Source organism: Pecten maximus, chromosome 17, assembly GCF_902652985.1.
Source record: "Pecten maximus chromosome 17, xPecMax1.1, whole genome shotgun sequence".
Taxonomy (NCBI): domain Eukaryota; kingdom Metazoa; phylum Mollusca; class Bivalvia; order Pectinida; family Pectinidae; genus Pecten; species Pecten maximus.
Window position 1 is genome coordinate 23,822,305 of NC_047031.1, and position 24,940 is coordinate 23,847,244.

The 24,940-nt window shown below is 34.7% G+C and overlaps 1 protein-coding gene across 2 annotated transcripts in view; it reads left to right on the top strand.

Moving 5' to 3' along the window:
* The first annotated feature begins 2,750 nt into the window (after positions 1–2,750).
* Positions 2,751–24,940, top strand: part of LOC117315453 (NADPH oxidase 5-like) — a 63,988-nt gene continuing 41,798 nt past the window's right edge. The window contains exon 1 of one of the 2 annotated variants that reach the window (XM_033869644.1): positions 2,751–2,898. In XM_033869644.1, the coding sequence (XP_033725535.1) occupies positions 2,868–2,898 (31 nt within the window). In that variant the 5' untranslated portion in view covers positions 2,751–2,867. The remainder of the gene's footprint in view (positions 2,899–24,940) is intronic. The other variant, XM_033869645.1, reaches the window with a different exon arrangement.

Below are 24,940 nucleotides of genomic sequence, written 5' to 3' on the forward strand. Positions count from 1 at the left end.
ATATTGTATAGCCCATCTCTATATTGTATAGTCCATCTCTATATTGTATAGCCCATCTCTATATTGTATAGCCCATCTCTATATTGTATAGTCCATCTCTATATTGTATAGTCCATCTCTATATTGTATAGTACATCTCTATACTGTATAGTCTGATTCTGTATTATATAGTCTAACTCTGTATTATATAGTCTAACTCTTTATTGTATAGTCTAACTATGTAGTGTATATTCGAACTCTGTATTGTATAATCTACCACAGTATAGTCTAACTCTGTATTGTATAGTCTAATTCCGTATTGTATAGTCTAATTCCGTATTGTATAGTCTTACTCTGTAATGTATATTATAACCCTGTATTGTATAGACTATTTCTGTGTTTCAGAGTTTAGCTCTAGCTCACCGAACAGGAACTAAGGACGACTTAAATAAAAATGTCCAATCTGTACTTTTTCGGAGATGTTTCGTTAATATCAATTTAATAAAATTATTGCAATAACTCTTTTTTCTAATGTTTATAAGTGTTTAACCTGGAGATGTTAGAGTAGTTGTCTCCTAAAACTCCATCTATACTTTAACCTATAGATGTATTTATATCTTAGCCTGTAGTATACCATTTTATGTAATTGATCTGAAATAATTCAATTTGATCGACAGGTAATTAGTTAATGACGTAACAACTCAAACTACTGTCATTGTTAGTCTTCTTTAATATTGCCTGTTCTGATTTTAAATTGCAGTCGTGTGATTAGAGGATTCAACATGTTTGATTACAATCTGACATCCTGAAGGTGGACTTCAGGATAAGATTTGTGTTCTTGTTGTATGGTACAAGGCACGGAGCTTAATGGCCATTCATTATCTTCCTCACTTGTTTCTGTTTTGTTTCCTGGGTACAATTTAAGATGGTTTTCATCATCTTATATATTGTTGAAGCAAACATGTTCGACAGTACCAAACAAAAATGCTCACTTCCATATCGATACAAATAAGAGTTAAAGGACAAACACCCTACAACTGAAAGTTTATTTTAACATGTCAGGTGTGGCGGTTATATTTGTATGCAAAGCTATGTTAACAATGAGGTGAATTAGTACAGTTCTAAGCGTCCGTGTGAACAATCAATGATAAGCCATGTGCTTATGATCCGTCAAACGTTTGTAATGATCATGATTAAAAATGTCAACACCAAGCATTTATCTTACCAATACTGTCGAATAGCAAATACTGTAATATATCGACAAAGACAAAAAAATCAATGTTTAATTCTTTTTATTAAAGAGAGTTAGTATCAATCAAGTCTGTTGATAACAAAAATATTGAAGATAATTCCATTAGCTTCTTAAAGTGTGTTTTTTGTACAGCAGACAATGGACCACCTACCTTTGAATACTTAATCTAAGTCTAACAAAACTCGAATTTCTATGTTTTAAAGGTTAAGTACTTTAACTTGACATAAGTGTATTACAGCATAACCTATAGTAACCAGACCGAAATATGTATGCTCTCCCTTGGTTTATGCACCTTGTCATTTCTTTATTTTCGTGCGTACTTCTTCTTTGTGTCTCCTTATCATCCATCCTTTTTTCCGTTCTTGCTATGGCGATAATGAAAAAAAAAAACTCTTTTGAAAAGAAAAGAGGATATCGAGGTAAATTAATTAGATTATATATAATGTTTTGAAGTCCAAAGCTCCATAATGCACAGGGAAGTTTGGCTGCTATTTGGTCATGTATTTTTATTGCAAAAATCCCGAAATTACATCATCTTGGTTAAAACTAACTGTCTTATTTGTTAATCAAAACAAACGAACGAAAGCAATCAAAACCAAGCAACAAGAAAAATGAACTAAAGAAAAGAAACAAAAGGAACATTCTTCACTATCCTGTATTTCTGAATAATATCATTTGAGAGTCATTTTGGGGCTTCATCCATTTCACTAAAACATAAGATTCGTATTCAACTTTCCTTTCAACACTTTCGATGAACGTTATTTCTGTTGATTTTCTCAGTGTTCGTAGCATTTGTGATATGCAGGGTAATATCTATCTCTTCGACTGCACTGCAGTTGTTGTGTTCCTGTTCGAATGCCATTCAATGTTAACAACCGGAAAGGAGACAAGTCCGCATATGGTCTTCGTGTATATAATAAGCATAGAGTTCAATCTAAACCAGACATTTCAAATGTCAGCGTTGAAAGTGAAGAATCATTCCTTCTGAATATCCATAACTTCGTGTGCAGGACAAAAGAGATGGGCTATCCAACCACATTAAACCACTATTACATCAAATGTTCTGTGATTTGTGGAACCCTTCCAAGAAAATGAAAGAAATTTATTTAATGTATGGAATATTTTGAAGATATTAGTAATGGAAAACGTAATGGTTCATTGAAGTCTAATTCACCGGAAACATTTTCTTATAACAAGGATCAAAATGTTTAAAAATGATAATAAATCCTGCATCAATGTTGAACTGAATTTTAAAAGCAGGTTTCATTTTGTCTTTGTCATTATATTTGTATTAGATATCGAGAAGGACCCTCCTATTACCGAAATGTCGAAGAAATCAATAAAAACAAACAATACAATAATACATTTGTATATTCAATAATGTCTTATTCAAGCGAATGTTACACATTAAATATCCTTCTATAGTGTACAATGTTTCTGTGAACTCTGATCAATATCTCTACATAGAAATATACGCCGTGAAATCGGCATTTCGTTAATGTGACAAAAACTCTTCTATAGGCTTAGGGGTGTCTGAAGTGGATTGGATTTGGGTGATAAACACAGTTTGTGAACATTATCCCCAGCTGGGACATTTCAAGAAATTCTTGACATAAGTGGGGAGGAAATTTGAAAGATGCTGAAAAGTCCTTATTCAACATTGACGGGTAAGTAAGCTATTGTTTCGCGTTTTATTACTTGTTTTACAAATTTGTTCTATGAATAATACTTAGCATAATATAATTTCTTCTGTCACCAAATAGTCAGCATACCTAGTGTGTTAATTATTGCTGAGAAATTTAGCATGAATACCATTAATTAATTTTCATTCTTGTTGGGATTCGGCTACACAATGCTTCCTCACCTATTTAAAATTCTCTTCTGTAAAGATGTAAACTGTATCTAGTTTACAACAATTGCGAAACAAGTTATATCAACTTATATATTAATCACTCTTGTTTGTCCGGATGGAAACACGTGACTTATCCTTACTGTGGGATTAAAAAAGATAACTCGGAGAAACCCACGCGGTCGGGCAGGTGACCCCTTAAATGTTCACGTTCCGATCGGGGAATCGAACCCCGACCGCATAGGTGAAAGGCAAGTGAGTTACCACTGTATCACCCGACCACCCTATCCTTCTTTGACATGCATTTTTGTGAGGAAACTGGTCCACTATTATATTTAATATCTAAGCGCTAAATGGTGAATTATAAAATCAATCATTTTACCCCCGGCATTCCTGCAAAAAGCAAATGGAAAACCGAATTCAAAAGTGCAAAGAAAAAGCGATAAAACAGTGTTGATCAGAGATAGTCGTGTCTCTCACAGCGGCTCAGAATATATATAAAAGAATAAAAATCATTTTCATCTCAAAATATCCGAAAAGTATGTATTTGCATAAAATTATGCGACGTTCTTCTTCTTTAATCAAACATTTGTTTAAGACCATTTTTGATGACTTTCCTTGATTACCAGACTCCTGGTTCCCAGTACCACTAACGAATTCTATAAATACCAAACTGTATGATGCAACTTCATATAAATTATTCAGTATCCGTATCTATAACATAAAATCATATTTGAAAGGTTGATTGCCTTGCGTGTCCTGCATACAATCGTTACCTTACACATTGTACGTACATGTACAGGAACATTTCGTTTTAATGCGATGTTCGGTTTCGTCATTATAAGGGGAATTCTTTATTTTTCGATAAGCATGTAAAACTAAAGTCAACCAAACATTCTATCCCGACATCAGTATGGTCATGAAAAGTTATCGATATATCCTGTATCACGAGTATTTGATAGAGCATTACTATATATTTTGTTTCTTTTCAATCGGAACGGAATGTTTACCTCGAGTTAAGCAGGATGTAATAATCAGCGCTCGAGATAACGATATTTGGTTGTAGGGGGTCAGCGGTGGCCGAGTGGTTAATGTGTACCCACACTTCCCATCCCTGGCATGCGAGTTCGAAACCGACGTTGGGCAGTTGCCTGGTACTGACCGTAGGCCGGTGCTTCTTCTCCGGGTAATCCAGGTTTCCTCGAACTCCAAAACCTGGCACGTCCGTGAATGACTCTGGCTGTTAATAGGACGTTAAATCAAATAAGCCAAATGTTTTGTTGTATGAATGAATGATTAGAATGTGTACGTAGTTTGATACTCAAATATACCTATCAATATGACGCCTTACATAATAGCATTGAAAATGTTGGATTTTTGTTTTGTTTTTTTTATTCTTGTAAAGTTTGAAAATATGGAGGGGCGTGATATTCGATATTCTATAAATACTTATATTTATTTTAGAATTTATATTTTTATAATACATATATTTTAAATGGATCAAATGACTTTCAAATGTTGCTTTGTTGATAAGTATTTTCCCATTTGTACGAAACGATATTTCAAATTTATTTTATGAATACCTATATACATATATATTTAAATGCATCACATGTAATATCAAAGTTTACAAAACGGATTAACTGTGATTTCTGTTTCATAGGTATGTAAATTTGCTAACCATATCAAAGAAGTCGCATAACTTTGATTTTTAATTTAGAAATACTTTGTTGAATTACAAACCGATCCAACGTGACTTCAGATTTGTGCAGCTACTAACTCCTGTATCGATACAATCATTGTCAACGTTTAATCACCAGCTTCACAGCTACCCGTGAAATCAATAAATAAACTATAATACAACAAAAAATAATCTGACCCATTGAAATGGATTCGCCTGTGAAATTTACATGCAATAGTATTCCTCCTGACTACACAACCATTAGGTACGGCAACACAGTTTGTATCATACGTATATACAAGCATGGAAAACATTATCTCTTTTTCATTTATTCATGCTGTTTTCCTTCTTTCATTCATCGTACTCCATTGTGTTTTTTTTCACGCGCTGCACAAACGTTCGTTTTTGTGTATAACATACAATGTTCAATATGTTGTCCCTAAATGACTTAAATCTCAAACGGAACATCCAAAATACCGAGCAAAAGATTAAGCTAAAACATGTTACATTGGATTAACTTTTATTGCTCCTGAAACCCATTAGGTCTATTTTCCTATTATGAACAAGTAACTAAAAAATCCAAATTTCTATCAAAACACAACTTCACTCAGCGGATTACATTGTAGCCAGTTTTGTCACAACATTCCTGACAAATACCTTTGACTATGTCTACATACTTAGTGGTTACCTTTATATCTTATCATAAGTCTTTTTATTATAATTTTAGAGGGTCTTGTAAATGTGTAAATTTACGCGAGAGTCCTGTTTATCGCGAAAATTCCCCCCACGCGTATTATTTTGATATCAATTTGCGTTATCTCGAACTACAAACGAAGATTGATCGATCGCGAAAATTACCCACACGCGTATAGTTTACACATAGGAATTACGAAACTACCATAGAACATAGCGAGGTTGCAATTAGTCCCGAGTGACGAGAAGTCATGGTATAACTGACTTGTTGCATACTTAAAAAACAGTGAATGAATACAAAGCTTTTCGGTCTCCATACCCTTTTCTTTGGTTTCATGTCATCATAACTTACCCGTACCTTCATGGAGTAAATCATTATTCATCATGAGACAAGGATATTTTTTTTCATATGAAGGTGATTTGTTGACTTCTGCTTTGATAATAAACTGTAGCTGTTGGGGGAATAAGCTCAATTTGACCAAATATGCATATATATATATGTCTTACCACAAAAATTCAATCATCTCTTAAGAAGTTACTTTCTTCCAATCATGCAAAAATCAAAACAATCTATGAAGATACCTCCCTTCTTGTTATATAATTCATATTTGTTGTATGTAAATATGTTTAGGTTTGTTTACCTGTTTTATGTAAGGAGAGGACTTATATAGGCTCTGCCTGATGTCCAATCCTATATTGATATTAACATCAGTCAATAAAATATGTTGAAATTGATAATAAACTAAAAACAAAATTGATATGTCAACACAAAATATTCCAGGAACATTTATCAGTAATGCACTTTTAGATTACTCAAACGTCAGAGCAGGACGAGGTGTCTGTTACTACAATAGACTACAGATGAAAGTGAGAAGCTTGTTTATAATGTAGGGGGGGATGCTCACAAGGTTCTTATTCAAGGTGTGACGAAGAGACGACAAACATTTCCATATAAGATTATCTCGCATTTCTGATTAATAGCGTGTCTTTATTATCGAAATCCACTGCCATGTCAATGTGACTGTGATTTCCTATGGAAGGGATTATATGATGTCTTTATTATCGTAATCCACTACCATGTCAATGTGACTGTGATTTCCTATGGAAGGGATTATCTGTGCCAAGCACCGTAGTAGCAAGTTGATCAAGGACATTCACTTTTCCTTTGAGAGCGGTGGGAAGTATGTCGTAATTTGGGAGAACCCGAACCGGCGGCTTAACGACGAGTAATGTGTCTATTAGTCTGTTAAATACCTGTATAATGTCTATATTGCTATGCTATACATGCACAAGAGTCAATGGGCATTTTTATTGTAGCAATACTTTGTCAGAAAACAGCATTTTGTTTATGGATTGTTAGAGGTGCCATCAGCACGGCTAATTATCCGAGACACTATAAACGCTTCGTTCATTGAACACAATAAATAAAGAGAGACATTTAACTAAAATGCACTAAAGCGTGTAGTTTTGTTTTCATTTTTTCACCTATGGTTTCCGTGTGTAAGTTAGAATATATGATAATATGTAACATGCATTTTTAACATTTACTTAACGGAAACCACATATAACCCACTCCGACACACCGTCGCAGTTTATGCATACGTAAAAATCGTATAATTTAACACAGAGCGTTAGTGTACAATACATTGTAAAATATATCTATAATAGCAATATAATATCGACATGGAAAATCAATTCAGAGATATATACGTATACAGCAGAGCAAAAGTGAAACAGACAAAGCAAAGCTGTATGACAAGAGTGATGATTGAATTTTCCCAATTATTAATTTCCGTTTCTAGGTAGTAGCATCCTTGCTTACACCATCTTTAATGAGTCACACAAAGTTTCGGGAGATAAAAGTTATGAACATCTGGGAAAGATTTAGGCCAACATCATAATGCCATTTGCAAACATTCCATTTCCAGAGTGTGTTGTGACGTCGTACATGTTCACATATTGTTGATATACCAAGTGCTTCCGTTAGCGCTACTCTATCCCCGCCAGATTTGACCTAGAACAGTATGGCGGATATCATCAATACAGCAGGACAACTTTCCCTTACGGAACACCTGGTCTCGCTGTACTCTTTCCTTTCCTATGCAAATCTATTTCTCATTCACAATAGAGTTATATTTTTGGTTACGGCATTTCGATTTCTCATTCATTTTTTATTTTTCCAGTGCAAAATCAAACTCATAACATTGAATTAATTACGTAGAGTTTGATTTTTTTTAAGAAAACGGAAAGAGAAAGAGTACGATATATGCTTGATCTAATAAAAACAACAACAAAAAACATCAATGTATGCGGGTTAAAGACGGTATGTGTGTACCGTTTTCAAACCTTAATAACTTTTTGGACAGGCAGTATCAACTTATTTTTTTTTTTAAGTACGAAATCCGAAAGGGATAAACAAAATATATAATATTTTTACAAATGCATTTTTTCTGTATTATTAGTTATTTAGACATTAAACGTCTGCTTTCAATACACATGTTAGTAAAGTATGTAATCACGGTTAATAGCAGTTGTTATGAGTATGTCAAGCGTACTGCAGACGTGGGATCGGAGGAAATAACTTAGACATTATACGTATGTCAACTTACCAATTGACTGCATTTCATCGTGATGTAATGTCATTTCACAGGGAATCATCAGTAATTACTCCAAGCCTTGTAAATCATAGTGCATGTCCTATTAGCTATCCTGGGCATATGATGCAGCTTCAGTTTGTGTAGTTTACTTTATTGCTGTTGTTGTAGTGTGTCATGTCGCACTTCTTATGTGATAAAAGTTTTGGTCATCATGGTCTAAGGTGTATTCAATAGGACACTTCTTAATCTGAAAGGTAAGAGTCAACATTTCATAGATCTGAAGAAATCTTGGAATGTACTATATGGGGCAATACTACACATCTTCTTTTTATTTCCTTGAATGTACTATATGAGACAATGATAAACATACACGCTTTTATTTCTTGGAATGTTCTGTATGAGACAATGCTACACATTCTCTGTATTATTTCTTTTTGATCTTTAAGTCTGATCAACCTGATTTGTATCAGTTTGTTGTGATAATTTCTAACATACTGTTGGATAAAATTAACATTGTATAGATAGATCATCTTGTTTTGGTATCTGATGGTGTACAAGTCCGCGTTAACCGATCAAACAAACAGCAATTATGAAACAGAAAACATCTATATAGCAATTGGAAAATATACATATACTGAATTATTTCCCAATGGACCAAAAGCACAATTGAATACTTATAATGTCATCACTTTCAGTATTCAATCTTGTCTTTGTCTGTTCCACGTAGAAATTAATGTGTTTGGTCTTGAAACAAATTCATTGAACTTCAAAGCAGTTAATGTTATATTCGTTTCTAGATCAGATCAAATCCTAGCTTTATGATTTAGATTACTAGTGCTGTACAGGTTAACAAAGAATTGTAATATAGTAAATATCAGTATGTTGAATTTGTGACTAGATCAGGTCAAATCCTAGGTTTAGGATTTAGATTACAAGTGTTATACAGGTTAACAAAGCCAAGTCTGAAGTTGGTTCCGAGTTCCGAGTTCCGGGTTCCGAGTTCCGAGTTCCGAGTTCCGTTTAAGATAAACGGAACTCGGAACAGTTCCGAGTTCCGTTTAAGAAAAACGGAACTGCAATGTATTAGCTTTACGAGTTTTGTTCCCAGTTCCGAGTTCCGTTTAAGAAAAACTGAAATATTATGTATTAGCTTTATTGGTTTTGGTCCCAGTTCCGAGTTCCGTTTAAGAAAAACTGAAATACTATGTATTAGCTTTATTGGTTTTGGTCCCAGTTCCGAGTTCCGTTTAAGAAAAACTGAAATACTATGTATTAGCTTTATTGGTTTTGGTCCCAGTTCTTAGTTCCGTTGATGATAAACGGAACTAGGAACCAGTTCCGAGTTCCGTTTAAGACAATCGGAACTGCAATGTATTAGCTTGATTGGTTTTGGTCCCAGTTACGAGTTCCGTTTAAGAAAAAACTGAAATGCTATATATTAGCTTTATTGGTTTTGGTCCCAGTTCCGAGTTCCGTTTAAGAAAAACTGAAATACTATGTATTAGCGTGATTGGTTTTGGTCCAGTTCCGAGTTCCGTTTAAGAAAAACTGGAATACTATGTATTAGCTTTATTGGTTTTGGTCCCAGCTCCGAGTTCCGTTTAAGAAAAACTGAAATACTATGTATTAGCTTGATTGGTTTTGGTCCAGTGCCGAGTTCCGTTTAAGAAAAACTGGAATACTATGTATTAGCTTTATTGGTTTTGGTCCCAGCTCCGAGTTCCGTTTAAGAAAAACTGAAATACTGTGTATTAGCTTTATTGGTTTTGGTCCCAGTTCTTAGTTCCGTTGATGATAAACGGAACTAGGAACCAGTTCCGAGTTCCGTTTAAGACAAACGGAACTGCAATGTATTAGCTTTACGAGTTTTGGTCCCAGTTACGAGTTCCGTTTAAGAAAAACTGAAATGCTATATATTAGCTTTATTGGTTTTGGTCCCAGTTCCGAGTTCCGTTTAAGAAAAACTGAAATATTATGTATTAACTTTATCGGTTTTTGTCCCAGTTCCGAGTTCCGTTTAAGAAAAACTGAAATACTATGTATTGGCTTTATTGGTTTTGGTCCCAGTTCCGAGTTCCGTTTAAGAAAAACTGAAATACTATGTATTAGCTTTATTGGTTTTGGTCCCAGTTCCGAGTACAGTTTAAGATAAATGGAACTGCAATGTATTAACATTACGAGTTTTGGTCCCAGTTCCGTGTAAGAAAAAACTGAAATACTATGTATTAGCCAGTTCTGAGTTCCGTTTAAGAAAATATTCTATGTACTTTATCTCAATATGAGACCCGAATCTGAAGAAGAAAAACTACATGTGTCAAATGGGTGCAAAGTCATTTATCATTCACGTATGAATTTTAAGGGACTTGGTCCTAGTTTTCAGTTCCGTTGAAGAAAAACGAAACTAGGAACCAGTTCCGAGTTCCGTTTAAGCTAAACGGAACTAGGAACCAGTTCCGAGTTCCGTTTCAGAAAATATTCTATGTACTTTATCTCAATATGAGACCAGAATCTGAAGAAGAAAAACTACATGTGTCAAATGGATGCAAAGTCATTTATCATTCACGTATGAATTTTAAGGGACTTGGTCGTAGTTTTCAGTTCCGTTGAAGAAAAACGAAACTAGGAACCAGTTCCGAGTTCCGTTGAAGTAAAACGGAACTAGGAACCAGTTCCGAGTTCCGTTTAAGCTAAACGGAACTAGGAACCAGTTTATATCTTTTTATTTCTTTGAATGTACTATATAAGACAATGATAAACATACACGCTTTTATTTCTTGGAATGTTCTATATGAGACAATGCTACACATTCTCTGTATTATTTCTTTTTGATCTTTGAGTCTGATCAACCTGATTTGTATCAGTTTGTTGTGATAATTTCTAACATACTGTTGGATAAAATTAACATTGTATAGATATATCATCTTGTTTTGGTATCTGATGGTGCACAAGTCCGCGTTAACCGATCAAACAAACAGCAATTATGAAACAGAAAACATCTATATAGCAATTGGAAAATATACATATACTGAATTATTTCCCAATGGACCAAAAGCACAATTGAATACTTATAATGTCATCACTTTCAGTATTCAATCTTGTCTTTGTCTGTTCCACGTACAAATTAATGTTTTTGTTCTTGAAACAAATTCATTGAACTTCAAAGCAGTTAATGTTGAATTCGTTTCTAGATCAGATCAAATCCTAGCTTTATGATTTAGATTACTAGTGCTGTACAGGTTAACAAAGAAATGTAATATAGTAAATATCAGTATTTTGAATTTGTGACTAGATCAGGTCAAATCCTAGGTTTAGGATTTAGATTACAAGTGTTATACAGGTTAACAAAGCCAAGTCTGAAGTTGGTTCCGAGTTCCGAGTTCCGAGTTCCGTTTAAGAAAAACGGAACTAGGAACCAGTTCCGAGTTCCGTTTAAGAAAAACGGAACTGCAATGTATTAGCTTTACGAGTTTTGGTCCCAGTTACGAGTTCCGTTTAAGAAAAACTGAAATAGTATGTATTAGCTTTATTGGTTTTGGTCCCAGTTCCGAGTTCCGTTTAAGAAAAACTGAAATACTATGTATTAGTTTGATTGGTTTTGGTCCAGTTCCGAGTTCCGTTTAAGAAAAACTGGAATACTATGTATTAGCTTTATTGGTTTTGGTCCCAGCTCCGAGTTCCGTTTAAGAAAAACGGAAATACTATGTATTAGCTTGATTGGTTTTGGTCCAGTTCCGAGTTCCGTTTAAGAAAAACTGGAATACTATGTATTAGCTTTATTGGTTTTGGTCCCAGCTCCGAGTTCCGTTTAAGAAAAACTGAAATACTATGTATTAGCTTTATTGGTTTTGGTCCCAGTTCCGAGTTCCGTTTAAGAAAAACTGAAATACTATGTATTAGCTTTATTGGTTTTGGTCCCAGTTCCGAGTACAGTTTAAGATAAACGGAACTGCAATGTATTAGCTTTACGAGTTTTGGTCCCAGTTCCGAGTTCCGTTTAAGAAAAACTGAAATACTATGTATTAGCCAGTTCTGAGTTCCGTTTAAGAAAATATTCTATGTACTTGATCTCAATATGAGACCAGAATCTGAAGAAGAAAAACTACATGTGTCAAATGGATGCAAAGTCATTTATCATTCACGTATGAATTTTAAGGGACTTGGTCCTAGTTTTCAGTTCCATTGAAGAAAAACGAAACTAGGAACCAGTTCCGAGTTCCGTTTAAGTAAAACGGAACTAGGAACCAGTTCCGAGTTCCGAGTTCCGAGTTCCGTTTAAGCTAAACGGAACTAGGAACCAGTTCCGAGTTCCGTTTAAGAAAATATTCTATGTACTTTATCTCAATATGAGACCCGAATCTGAAGAAGAAAAACTACAGGTGTCAAATGGATGCAAAGTCATTTATCATTCACGTATGAATTTTAAGGGACTTGGTCCTAGTTTTCAGTTCCGTTTAAGTAAAACGGAACTGGGAACCAGTTCCGAGTTCCGTTTAAGGATAACAACACGACTGGTGTTGTAAAATTACGAGAAATTGTTGTGTTGTAACCTCCAAGAGAGAATGTTACAACGCAGTTTTCGTTCATGGTACATTTCTTTTTTTTACCCTTTCGTTAATTAGAAGTATTTTGTTAAAGCAGCTTTCTAGATATCGCGAAATGTGGGTCCATGGAGGGAGATATGAGTTTTTATTTGTAGTTAATGTATCTATATGTGTGAAGTTAAAGTACACAAACAAAGCAATAACTGCAAAGTATATTTCATACACCATTTTGTTTTTCAATATGGCTTCTACTGTTGAGGTGAAATGTATATATGACGACTGGGAAAAAATCTTTAATTGGTATTACTGAAGTTTTATTCAACACAAATAAAAAAAAATACAATTTCATTGAATAATATTGAACAGTTCTTTCATGGGCACCTGGAAACATAGAAATACACGGGGTAGCAGGAAACTTCTAAGGAGCTGTTGCCAAAGGCCTTCCTTGTTATTTGCTGTCAATGATTAGACTAATTGATTAGATTAAATCTACAATTTGTGATATCACTAATTCGAATATATGGTATCATTAAATGATTTAACGATATCATGAATTCTAATTTATGATATCATTTAATGAATAAATTACATCAACAATTCGTATTGATATCACTTTATTCCTTGAATTAATGATATCAATAATGGAATTATTCATATAAATCAATCGAATAAATGATAACCATTAATTATGTCGCCCCCGTAAGTTTCGGAGAGACATATTGCTTTGTTCCCGCGAGGAGGGGATGCTTGGAATTGCATTTGAGTTTTGTAAGTCAGAGCTCACATGATCTGCTACTGAAAATATTACATTTATTCATACGTTTGTTTCCGTGCGATAACTTGTATTCTTGTTAACAAATCGTCTCCATTTAAAAAAAAATTGTATTTATTTTGTTTTTCAAGATTTTCAGCATAGTCAAATACAAAAATATAACCCATATACGCTTATCTTAAACGGAACTCGGAACTGGGACCAAAACCCGTAAAGCTTATACATAGTTGTTCCGTTTTTCTTCAACGGTACTCAGAACTGGTTAAACGGAACTCGGAACCGGTTCCGAGTTCCGTTTTACTTAAACGGAACTCGGAACTTGTTAAACGAAACTCGGAACTGGGACCAAAACCAATAAAGCTAATACATAGTATTTTAGTTTTTCTTTAACGAAACTCGGAATTGGGACCAAAACCCGTAAATATTCTACATACTTACATTACCTTAAACGGATCTCGGAACTTGGACCAAAACCAATAAAGCTAATACATAGTATTTCAGTTTTTCTTAAACGGAACTCGGAACTGGGACCAAAACCAATAAAGCTAATACATAATCAGTTTTTCTTAAAGGGAACTCGGAATCCAGTTCCGTTTATCTTAAACGGAACTCGGAACTGGACCAAAACCAATCAAGCTAATACATAGTATTTCAGTTTTTCTTAAACGGAACTCGGAACTGGACCAAAACCAATAAAGCTAATACATAGTATTTCATTTTTTCTTAAACGGAACTCGGAACTGGTTCCGAGTTCCGTTTATCTTAAACGGAACTCGGAACTGCGACCAACTGGTTCCGAGTTCCGTTTATCTTAAACGGAACTCGGAGCTGGGACCAAAACCAATAAAGCTAATACATAGTATTTCAGTTTTTCTTAAACGGAACTCGGAACTGGAGTTCCGTTTATCTTAAACGGAACTCGGAACTGGACCAAAACCAAGCAAGCTAATACATAGTATTTCAGTTTTTCTTAAACGGAACTCGGAACTGGTACCAAAACCAATAAAGCTAATACATAATATTTCAGTTTTTCTTAAACGGAACTCGGAACTGGTTCCGAGTTCCGTTTATCTTAAACGGAACTAGGAACTGGGACCAAAACCAATAAAGCTAATACATAGTATTTCAGTTTTTCTTAAACGGAACTCGGAGCTGGGACCAAAACCAATAAAGCTAATACATAGTTTTCCAGTTTTCTTAAACGGAACTCGGAACTGGGACCAAATCCAATAAAGCTAATACATAATATTTCCGTTTATCTTAAACGGAACTCGGAACTGGACCAAAACCAATAAAGCTAATACATAGTATTTCATTTTTTCTTAAACGGAACTCGGAACTGGTTCCGAGTTCCGTTTATCTTAAACGGAACTCGGAACTGGACCAAAACCAATAAAGCTAATACATAGTATTTCAGTTTTTCTTAAACGGAACTCGGAACTGGAGTTCCGTTTATCTTAAACGGAACTCGGAACTGGACCAAAACCAAGCAAGCTAATACATAGTATTTCAGTTTTTCTTAAACGGAACTCGGAACTGGTACCAAAACCAATAAAGCTAATACATAATATTTCAGTTTTTCTTAAACGGAACTCGGAACTGGACCAAAACCAAGCAAGCTTATACATAGTATTTCAGTTTTTCTTAAACGGAACTCCGAACTGGTACCAAAACCAATAAAGCTAATACATAGTATTTCAGTTTTTCTTAAACGGAACTCGGAGCTGGGACCAAAACCAATAAAGCTAATACATAGTTTTCCAGTTTTTCTTAAACGGAACTCGGAACTGGGACCAAATCCAATAAAGCTAATACATAATATTTCCGTTTATCTTAAACGGAACTCGGAACTGGTACCAAAACCAATAAAGCTAATACATAGTATTTCAGTTTTTCTTAAACGGAACTCGGAACTGGGACCAAAACCAATAAAGCTAATACATAATATTTCAGTTTTTCTTAAACGGAACTCGGAACTGGGACCAAAACCAATAAAGCTAATACATAATATTTCAGTTTTTCTTAAACGGAACTCGGAACTGGTACCAAAACCAATAAAGCTAATACATAATATTTCAGTTTTTCTTAAACGGAACTCGGAACTGGAGTTCCGTTTATCTTAAACGGAACTCGGAACTGGACCAAAACCAATCAAGCTAATACATAGTATTTCAGTTTTTCTTAAACGGAACTCGGAACTGGTACCAAAACCAATAAAGCTAATACATAATATTTCAGTTTTTCTTAAACGGAACTCGGAACTGGTTCCGAGTTCCGTTTATATTAAACGGAACTAGGAACTGGGACCAAAACCAATAAAGCTAATACATAGTATTTCAGTTTTTCTTAAACGGAACTCGGAGCTGGGACCAAAACCAATCAAGCTAATACATAGTTTTCCAGTTTTTCTTAAACGGAACTCGGAACTGGGACCAAAACCAATCAAGCTAATACATAGTATTTCAGTTTTTCTTAAACGGAACTCGGAACTGGTACCAAAACCAATAAAGCTAATACATAATATTTCAGTTTTTCTTAAACGGAACTCGGAACTGGTTCCGAGTTCCGTTTATATTAAACGGAACTAGGAACTGGGACCAAAACCAATAAAGCTAATACATAGTATTTCAGTTTTTCTTAAACGGAACACGGAGCTGGGACCAAAACCAATAAAGCTAATACATAGTTTTCCAGTTTTTCTTAAACGGAACTCGGAACTGGGACCAAAACCAATAAAGCTAATACATAATATTTCCGTTTATCTTAAACGGAACTCGGAACTGGGACCAAAACCAATAAAGCTAATACATAATATTTCCGTTTATCTTAAAAGGAACTCGGAACTGGGACCAAAACCAATAAAGCTAATACATAGTATTTCAGTTTTTCTTCAACAGAACTCGGAACTGGGACCAAAACCAATAAAGCTAATACATAGTATTTCCGTTTATCTTAAACGGAACTAGGAACTGGGACCAAAACCAATAAAGCTAATACATAGTATTTCCAGTTTTTCTTAAACGGAACTAGGAACTGGGACCAAAACCAATAAAGCTAATACATAATATTTCCGTTTATCTTAAACGGAACTCGGAACTGGGACCAAAACCAATAAAGCTAATACATAGTATTTCAGTTTTTCTGAAACGTAACTCGGAACTGGGACCAAAACCAATAAAGCTAATACATAATATTTCAGTTTTTCTTAAACGGAACTCGGAACTCGGAACCAACTTCAGGCATATAACTCCCATATAAGTTATATGGTAAATATTTGTAGATTTGTTCCTGTAACACAGACACAAATGACATGCGTATGATATAAGTTTAACAGTCTGGATCACACAAATACCATATCACAACAACACCCTCCAGCTGTAGGACAAGGGCTTAGATACCTATTTTTCACGCTAAAAAAAATTAAAACTTCGTGACTGGTAAACGTGATAAAGTCATTTTACATTGTTAGACTTAATAAAGATCAATTTATTGCGTGATGTTAATATAATGATTTCATTATATGTTTTTGGGTTGTCCGTGCTACTTGTTAAAATCTATCCGTCTAGATTCTTAGGCAGACATTCGTCCCCAGGACGGATATTAAGTCATTTCGATGTTTGAACTCTATATAAACATTGCTCTTCATAAACTATACCATAACGGTCTGTCACCCTTATATGACACGACAGTGTTGTTATCCTTATTAAAACATGAGCGGTAGTATTGCCATTAAAACAGAAATGGGTGTCTATCGATACCCCATTCAAACACCAGCCGGAATAGTTTATTGGAATAGTTTACTTGAATTGTTTATTCATTTGATAATCTATAGTCATAATGATTTTTTTTCTAATTATATCTTCATTATAACTCTCTCTCTCTCTCTCTCTCTCTCTCTCTCTCTCTCTCTCTCTCTCTCTCTCTCTCTCTCTCTCTCTCTCTCTCTCATATGTAAATATATGTCATCTTGTAAAATAAATGTATTATATGTATGTAAAATTATATAGGGAAAGGGCTTAATATAAGTTTGATAACTTGTGCCCAATTCCCATGTATATATTAAGATACAATAAAATATGTTTAAATCAAACCAGCCGTTGTCTACCCTCCCATTAAAAACAGTGGGTGTTTAACAATATCAATAACATGTCAATGATACTGATGAGTCGGAAGACTCGTAGTTAAAAAGAACTTAAACTTAAGCGACCTCCATTAGAATATCAGGGTATTTCCATCAAACCACAAATGTATGTCTATCGCTACCCCATTAAAACATCACCAGTTGTCTGTCAACACCATTAAAATCGGAGGATGTCTAACGACAGTCATTTAAACATCACTAGTTGTCTGTCAACCCCATTAAAATCAGAGGATGTCTAACGACAGTCATTAAAACATCACTAGTTGTCTGTCAACACCATTGAAATCAGAGGATGACTAACGACAGTCATTAAAACATCACTAATTGTCTGTTAACCCAATTAAAATCAGAGGATGGCTAACGACAGTCATTAAAGCACCACTAGTTGTCTACCAACCCCATTAACATCAGTAGATGTGTTACGCCAGTTATTAAAACATCACTAGTTGTCTGTCAACACCATTAAAATCGGAGGATGTCTAACTACAGTCATTAAAACATCACTAGTTGTCTGTCAACACCATTAAAATCAGTAGATGTGTTACGCCAGTCATTAAAACATCACTAGTTGTCTGTCAACACCATTAAAATCGGAGGATGTCTAACGACAGTCATTAAAACATCACTAGTTGTCTGTCAACACCATTAAAATCAGAGAATGTCTAACGACAGTCATTAAAACATCACTAGTTGTCTGTCAACACCATTAAAATCGGAGGATGTCTAACGACAGTCATTAAAACATCACTAGTTGTCTGTCAACACCATTAAAATCAGAGTATGTCTAACGACAGTCATTAAAACATCACTAGTTGTCTGTCAACACCATTAAAATCAGAGAATGTCTAACGACAGTCATTAAAACATCACTAGTTGTCTGTCAACACCATTAAAATCAGAGGATGACTAACGACAGTCATTAAAACATCACTAATTGTCTGTTAACCCAATTAAAATCAGAGGATGGCTAACGACAGTCATTAAAACATCACCAGTTGTCTGTCAACACCATTAAAATCAGAGTATGTCTAACGACAGTCATTAAAACATCACTAATTGTCTGTTAACCCAATTAAAATCAGAGGATGTCTAACGACAGTCATTAAAACATCACTTGTTGTCTGTCAACACCATTGAAATCAGAGGATGGCTAACGACAGTCATTAAAACATCACTAGTTGTCTGTCAAAACCATTAAAATCGGAGGATGGCTAACGACAGTCATTAAAACATCACTAGTTGTCTGTCAACACCATTAAAATCAGAGAATGTCTAACGACAGTCATTAAAACATCACTAGTTGTCTACCAACCCCATTAAAATCAGAGGATGGCTAACGACAGTCATTAAAACATCACTAGTTGTCTGTCAACACCATTAAAATCAGAGGATGGCTAACGACAGTCATTAAAACATCACCAGTTGTCTGTCAACACCATTAAAATCAGAGGATATCTAACGACAGTCATTAAAACATCACTAGTTGTCTGTCAACACCATTAAAATCAGAGTATGTCTAACGACAGTCATTAAAACATCACTAGTTGTCTGTCAACACCATTAACATCAGTAGATGTGTTACGCCAGTCATTAAAATATCACCAGTTGTCTGTCAACTCCATTTAAAAAATAAGTTGGTGTGTAGCAATTGTCAATAAAGCAGATGACTGGCATGTGACATGTGACGGTAGCTATTTTCGAATTATTGTTAGATAAGTATTTCCTCAGATCAGTGAATCATGGATTGCGTTACACACATATAGTAATCGGTGAAATCATCTGAGCTCCTAGTGCTTTCCCAGCAATCGTCATGTACTACAGTTATCGCCCTTGGTATTAGCATGGACTATCAAAGGCAATTTTTAGATACACATTTTTTCTAAAGAGTCCCATTCTTAGTTCAAATGTACCAATAAAGGTGCCATAATCAACGATTTACACGAACCTAATATTTAATTTATACAATACACGTATTTCCCTTACAGATAATGCCTTGACTTTAAACACCTAGTGAGAGTAAAGTGTGGTCACGAGCCAGCTTTTACTGGTCAACATATTGACCCAACGTCTTATGGTCAGTTTGAATAGCTTAATAGGTCAATTCTTTAGAAAATAATTGAAGTGGTCAATATTTGACACGAACAAACATGTTTTTGTTACAGACCCGACATATATTTAAAGGGGAAAGATGAAAGACTTTTATAATGTGTCTATATAATGTATGTGATAAAGTCTTTCGGAATGACTTTAAAATTAATTATATAAATACTGAAGTAAATTAAGACAGTTAAACTATATGAAGTTAGTCTAAACAATATATATATGTATGGTGATTGTAGTAAATTAAGACTGTTAACTATATGTACTTATTGTAGTACATTAAAGTGACTTTTTTCGTTTGAATAAAGTGTAAGTAAAAAAAAACTTAATCGGAAATGTGCATTTTTCCCCTAAAGCAAAACCTATAGTCTTTAAATTAGTACGGCAGTTTTTCTCTCAAGGGAAACCAAAGTGCTTCAAGTATTAATAATAAAAATTCTCAATTCGACCCGAAGTACAACCAATTACCGCAAGGTCAGACGGTATTTGTGTACGAAATGTTTATTTTAATATCAAATGCACTAAAGCTGTTGTAAAAACTAATCTATTGCAGCATCATTGAAGTCTTAGCGTCAAGCAGCAATTTTAATTATTAATGGAGTCTTAATGTGAGAGGAAACCGGAGTACCCGGGGAAAACCCACGTGGTCGGGAAGCCCGAGTTTCTTCAGGCCCTGACCTACACCAGCCATGGTTTCAGGGCCAGAAGAAACTCGGGCTATAGTGGTCGGGCATGTACCCTATACATTTTCACGTCTGATCGTGGAATCAAACCCCGGCCATATATATAATGTACCAGCAAAGGCATCGTGTTGCTACTGCTTCCACTAATATCCCCCGAAAGTTTGAATATTTATACTGAAGCTTCCAGCTTGTTCTTTCAAACTCATGATGTCAACCATAAAATCGGGTTTAATTAGGAACACAGAAAGACAAGTGTAACACTTTTCGCCAATGGAAGTATCAGCAAATGTGTTCTTCGTTACTGACCCATGATATCTTGTATAAAGCGATTAAGGTCTCATCTTAATCGTCAATATTTAACCAGCAACACACAATGGACAACACGAAAATCCCAATACACACCTGTATTTACGCTTTCTATCGCTGTCCTTTTGTTATCTATTTTTTGACAGCTATCGTAACTTAATCACTTATATATATATCTTCGTGTAGACTTGTAAGTTTAAAATCTTAGTAGTTATTGCCTTCTACTGGCGCAGTGTGGGTGTATACCAAGTTTTTACTGTCATAGTGGCCGAGTTTTCTGGTTAGCCAAGGGTCGATATACGGTAAGATCATGAAATGTATGTATATTTCATTTTATTATATTTTTACCAATAGCATGTCGAAAAGTATTCATTCTACAAAACGTATATCACATTGTCTTATATTTTTCACAAGTGAAAAATGTCACTTTCACAAGTGAAAAATATCACTTTTACTGATGTGACCAATCAACACACTGCTTACAAACGTCACTTGGGAAAAATTAAAAGCTGACCCGGTATATTTTGCGATCAAATGTAACATAAAGAATATCAAACAGTGTCTTCAGTAATACCAAATATGTTTCATTTTTGTGTCAAAAATTTTAGTATTTTTCATTCGTGCTGCGCATATCAAATTATGAACCTCACTCGTGAAATATATTTGGTATTTTACTGAAGATACTGTTAGATATCCTCTTTATATACTAATCAATATTTCAGTGTAGACACATATTGTAATATTTATATTGTTAAAATTGAAAAGATTCTTTTTTTTATTGTTATTCAAAATTGACATATTGAGGTTTTGTCTAAGGTTCTTACATGTACTATATTTAGTATAATTTGTCATTCAACATGTTTTTCAGCTCATATACATGTTTTTTTTAAGGACAAATCATTTCAGTTTTAATTCACGGTCTCCTTATAATCCATTTTACAAATCTTGAATATACTAAGTTGTATGTGTTCCCTAAGGCGACATCACCGGCGAAGATCTACGGATTTTCATCAATTGATAAAATATCGGTCAAACAAAAATTCTTTAAAATGTGAACGAAGATTAATTGGGCTATTTAAGGTTCTGTAAATAAAATTCACTTAATCAATGGAAGAGCGTTATGGATTTTACTGTGTGTGTATCTGAAAAGCCAACACCTCACCAAAACAGATAGGGTACCGAGTCTTGACAAAAGGCTAATGATCTTCCAAATACGCCATTCTATCATAATACCACGTTTCATGTTCTATGATATGTAATAAAACCAATATAATCAACAACACTGTAAACAGACGTCTACATCACAGTGTGTATCCTTGTAACCTACCTGTTATATACCACTGGGATAGTGTACTTATCAAAGTTCATCACACTCTGTAACCTACCTGTTATATACCACTGGGATATTGTACTTATCAAAGTACCTCACGATCTAACCTACCTGTTATATACCACCGAGATATTGTACTTATCAAAGTACCTCACACTCTGTAACCTACCTGTTATATACCACTGGGATATTGTACTTATCAAAGTACCTCACACACTGTAACCTACCTGTTATATACCACCGGGATATTGTACTTATCAAAGTACCTCACACTCTGTAACCTACCTGTTATATACCACTGGGATATTGTACTTATCAAAGTACCTCACACTCTGTAACCTACCTGTTATATACCACTGGGATATTGTACTTATCAAAGTACCTCACAATCTAACCTACCTGTTATATACCACTGGGATATTGTACTTATCAAAGTACCTCACACTCTGTAACCTACCTGTTATATACCACCGGGATATTGTACTTATCAAAGTACCTCACACTCTAACCTACCTGTTATATATCACCGGGATATTGTACTTATCAAAGTACCTCACACTACTGTAACCTACCTACATGTACCTACAAAAAATACCGTAAAAGGCGATATTGAAACTCTCCCGTTGATTTAACATGATACATATACAGTTGTAATTATGTATAAAGCAATTTTATATATATTTTTCAAAGTAGACTTAAAATTTGATGTTCCGGCTGACTTGTAGTAATAATATCTAACAGAAACTGTTATAGATGGTGATTTTATAATATAGATTAGATGGATTTATTACATCGTCATTCAGTATCGAGGATTTGCGGTTCCGTTAATGTTCTTACTCGGACAAATAACACAAAAATGCCATTAAAGGCGATATTAAAATTGGCGTTGATTTTCCATAATATAAAATAACAAGGTATGTAAATACATGTATATCACAATGTAGGAACATACAAGGAACTGCTTTGACGATAAAATCTATGATGATAAATCATTTTGGGCATTTGACCCCTGAAATACAGTATGACAATTCTAGCGTCACGGTGGCACACCACTAGTGATTAATACAAATTGTTATACTGTTATTTTTCAATAAAAATGGTCTCGACTTCCAGCGTTTTACCTTTTTAAGAACACTTCCTGGTAAACATTTCAAGAAAAAAGAACAGCAATATCTACTTTTCATTTGAGATTAAATAAGTGGGACTCATGTATTCATGTCAGAGGTTGTCCAAAGACAAACAAGGTATTTGCGTTGTTTGAAATAAATGAAGTGTTAGTTACAGTAAAGCCTAAATACATCAAACTGCATCATACAGTACAGATGCTTTGTCTTTCTAGGAATTATCACTGATGTTAGAGACATCAAACAGGTGTTTTGTCCTTCTAGGACCCATTGATGTTAGAGATATCACACAACTGTTTTGTCTTTCTAGGACTCATTGGTGTTAGGGACATCATACAACTGTTTTGTCCTTCTAGGAATTATCAATGATGTTAGGGGCATCATACAACTGTTTTTTTTTTTTCCTTCTAGGTATTATCAATGATGTTAGGGACATCAAACAGCTGTTTTGTCTTTTTAGGAATTACCAATGATGTTCGGGACATGATACAGCTGTTTTGCTCTTCTTTGACTCAATGACGTTAGGGACATGATACAGCTGTTTTGTCTTTCTTGGACTCAATGATGTTAGGGACATCAAACAGTTGCTTTGTCCTTCTAGGACTCAATGATGTTTGGGACATCATACAACTGTTTTGTCCTTCTTTCACTCAACGATGTTAGGGATATCATACAACTGTTTTGCTCTTCTATAACTCAATGATGTTAGGGACATCATACAACTGTTTTGTCCTTCTAAGACACATTGATGTTACGGACATAATACAACTGTTTTGTCTTTCTAGGACTCAATGATGTTGGGGACATCAAACAGTTGTTTTGCTCTTCTTTCACCCAATGATTTTAGGGACATCATACAACTATTTTGCTCTTCTTTCACTCAATGATGTTAGGGACATAATACAACTGTTTTGTCCTTCTAGGACTCAATGATGTTAGGGACATCATACAACTGTTTTGTCCTTCTAGGACTCAATGATGTTAGGGACATCATACAGCTGTTTTGTCCTTCTAGAAATTTTCAATGATGTTAGGGACATTATACAGCTGGGTTTTTTTCTAGGACTCAATGAAGTTAGGGACATTATACAGCTGTTTTGTCCTTCTAGAAATTATCAATGATGTTAGGGACATCATTCAGCTGTTTTGTCTCTCTAGCAATTATAAATGATGTTCGGGACATCATACAGCTGTTTTGTCTTTCTAGGAATTAACAATGATGTTAGGAACATCATATAGTTGTTTTGCTCTTCTATGACTCAATGATGTTAGGGACATCATACAAATGTTTTGCTCTTCTTTGACTCAATGATGTTAGGGACATCATACAACCGTTTTGTCCTTCTAGAAATTATCAATGATGTTAGGGGCATTATACAGCTGTTTTGTCCTTCTCGGACTCAATGATGTTAGGGACATCACACAACTGTTTTGTCATTATAGGACTCAACGATGTTAGGGACATCATACAGCTGTTTTGTCCTTCTAGGACGCAATGATGTTAGGGACATCATACAACTGTTTTGTCCTTCTAGGACTCAATGATGTTAGGGACATCATACAACTGTTTTGTCCTTCTAGGACTCAATGATAGTAGGGACATCATACAGCTGTTTTGTCCTTCTAGGACTCATTGATGTTAAGGACATCATACAACTGTTTTGTCCTTCTAGGACTCAATGATGTTAGGGACATCATACAACTGTTTTGTCCTTCTAGGACTCAATGATAGTAGGGACATCATACAGCTGTTTTGTCCTGCTAGGACTCAATGATGTTAGGGACATCATACAGCTGTTTTGTCCTTCTAGGACTCATTGATGTTAAGGACATCATACAACTGTTTTGTCCTTCTAGGACTCAATGATGTTAGGGACATCATACAACTGTTT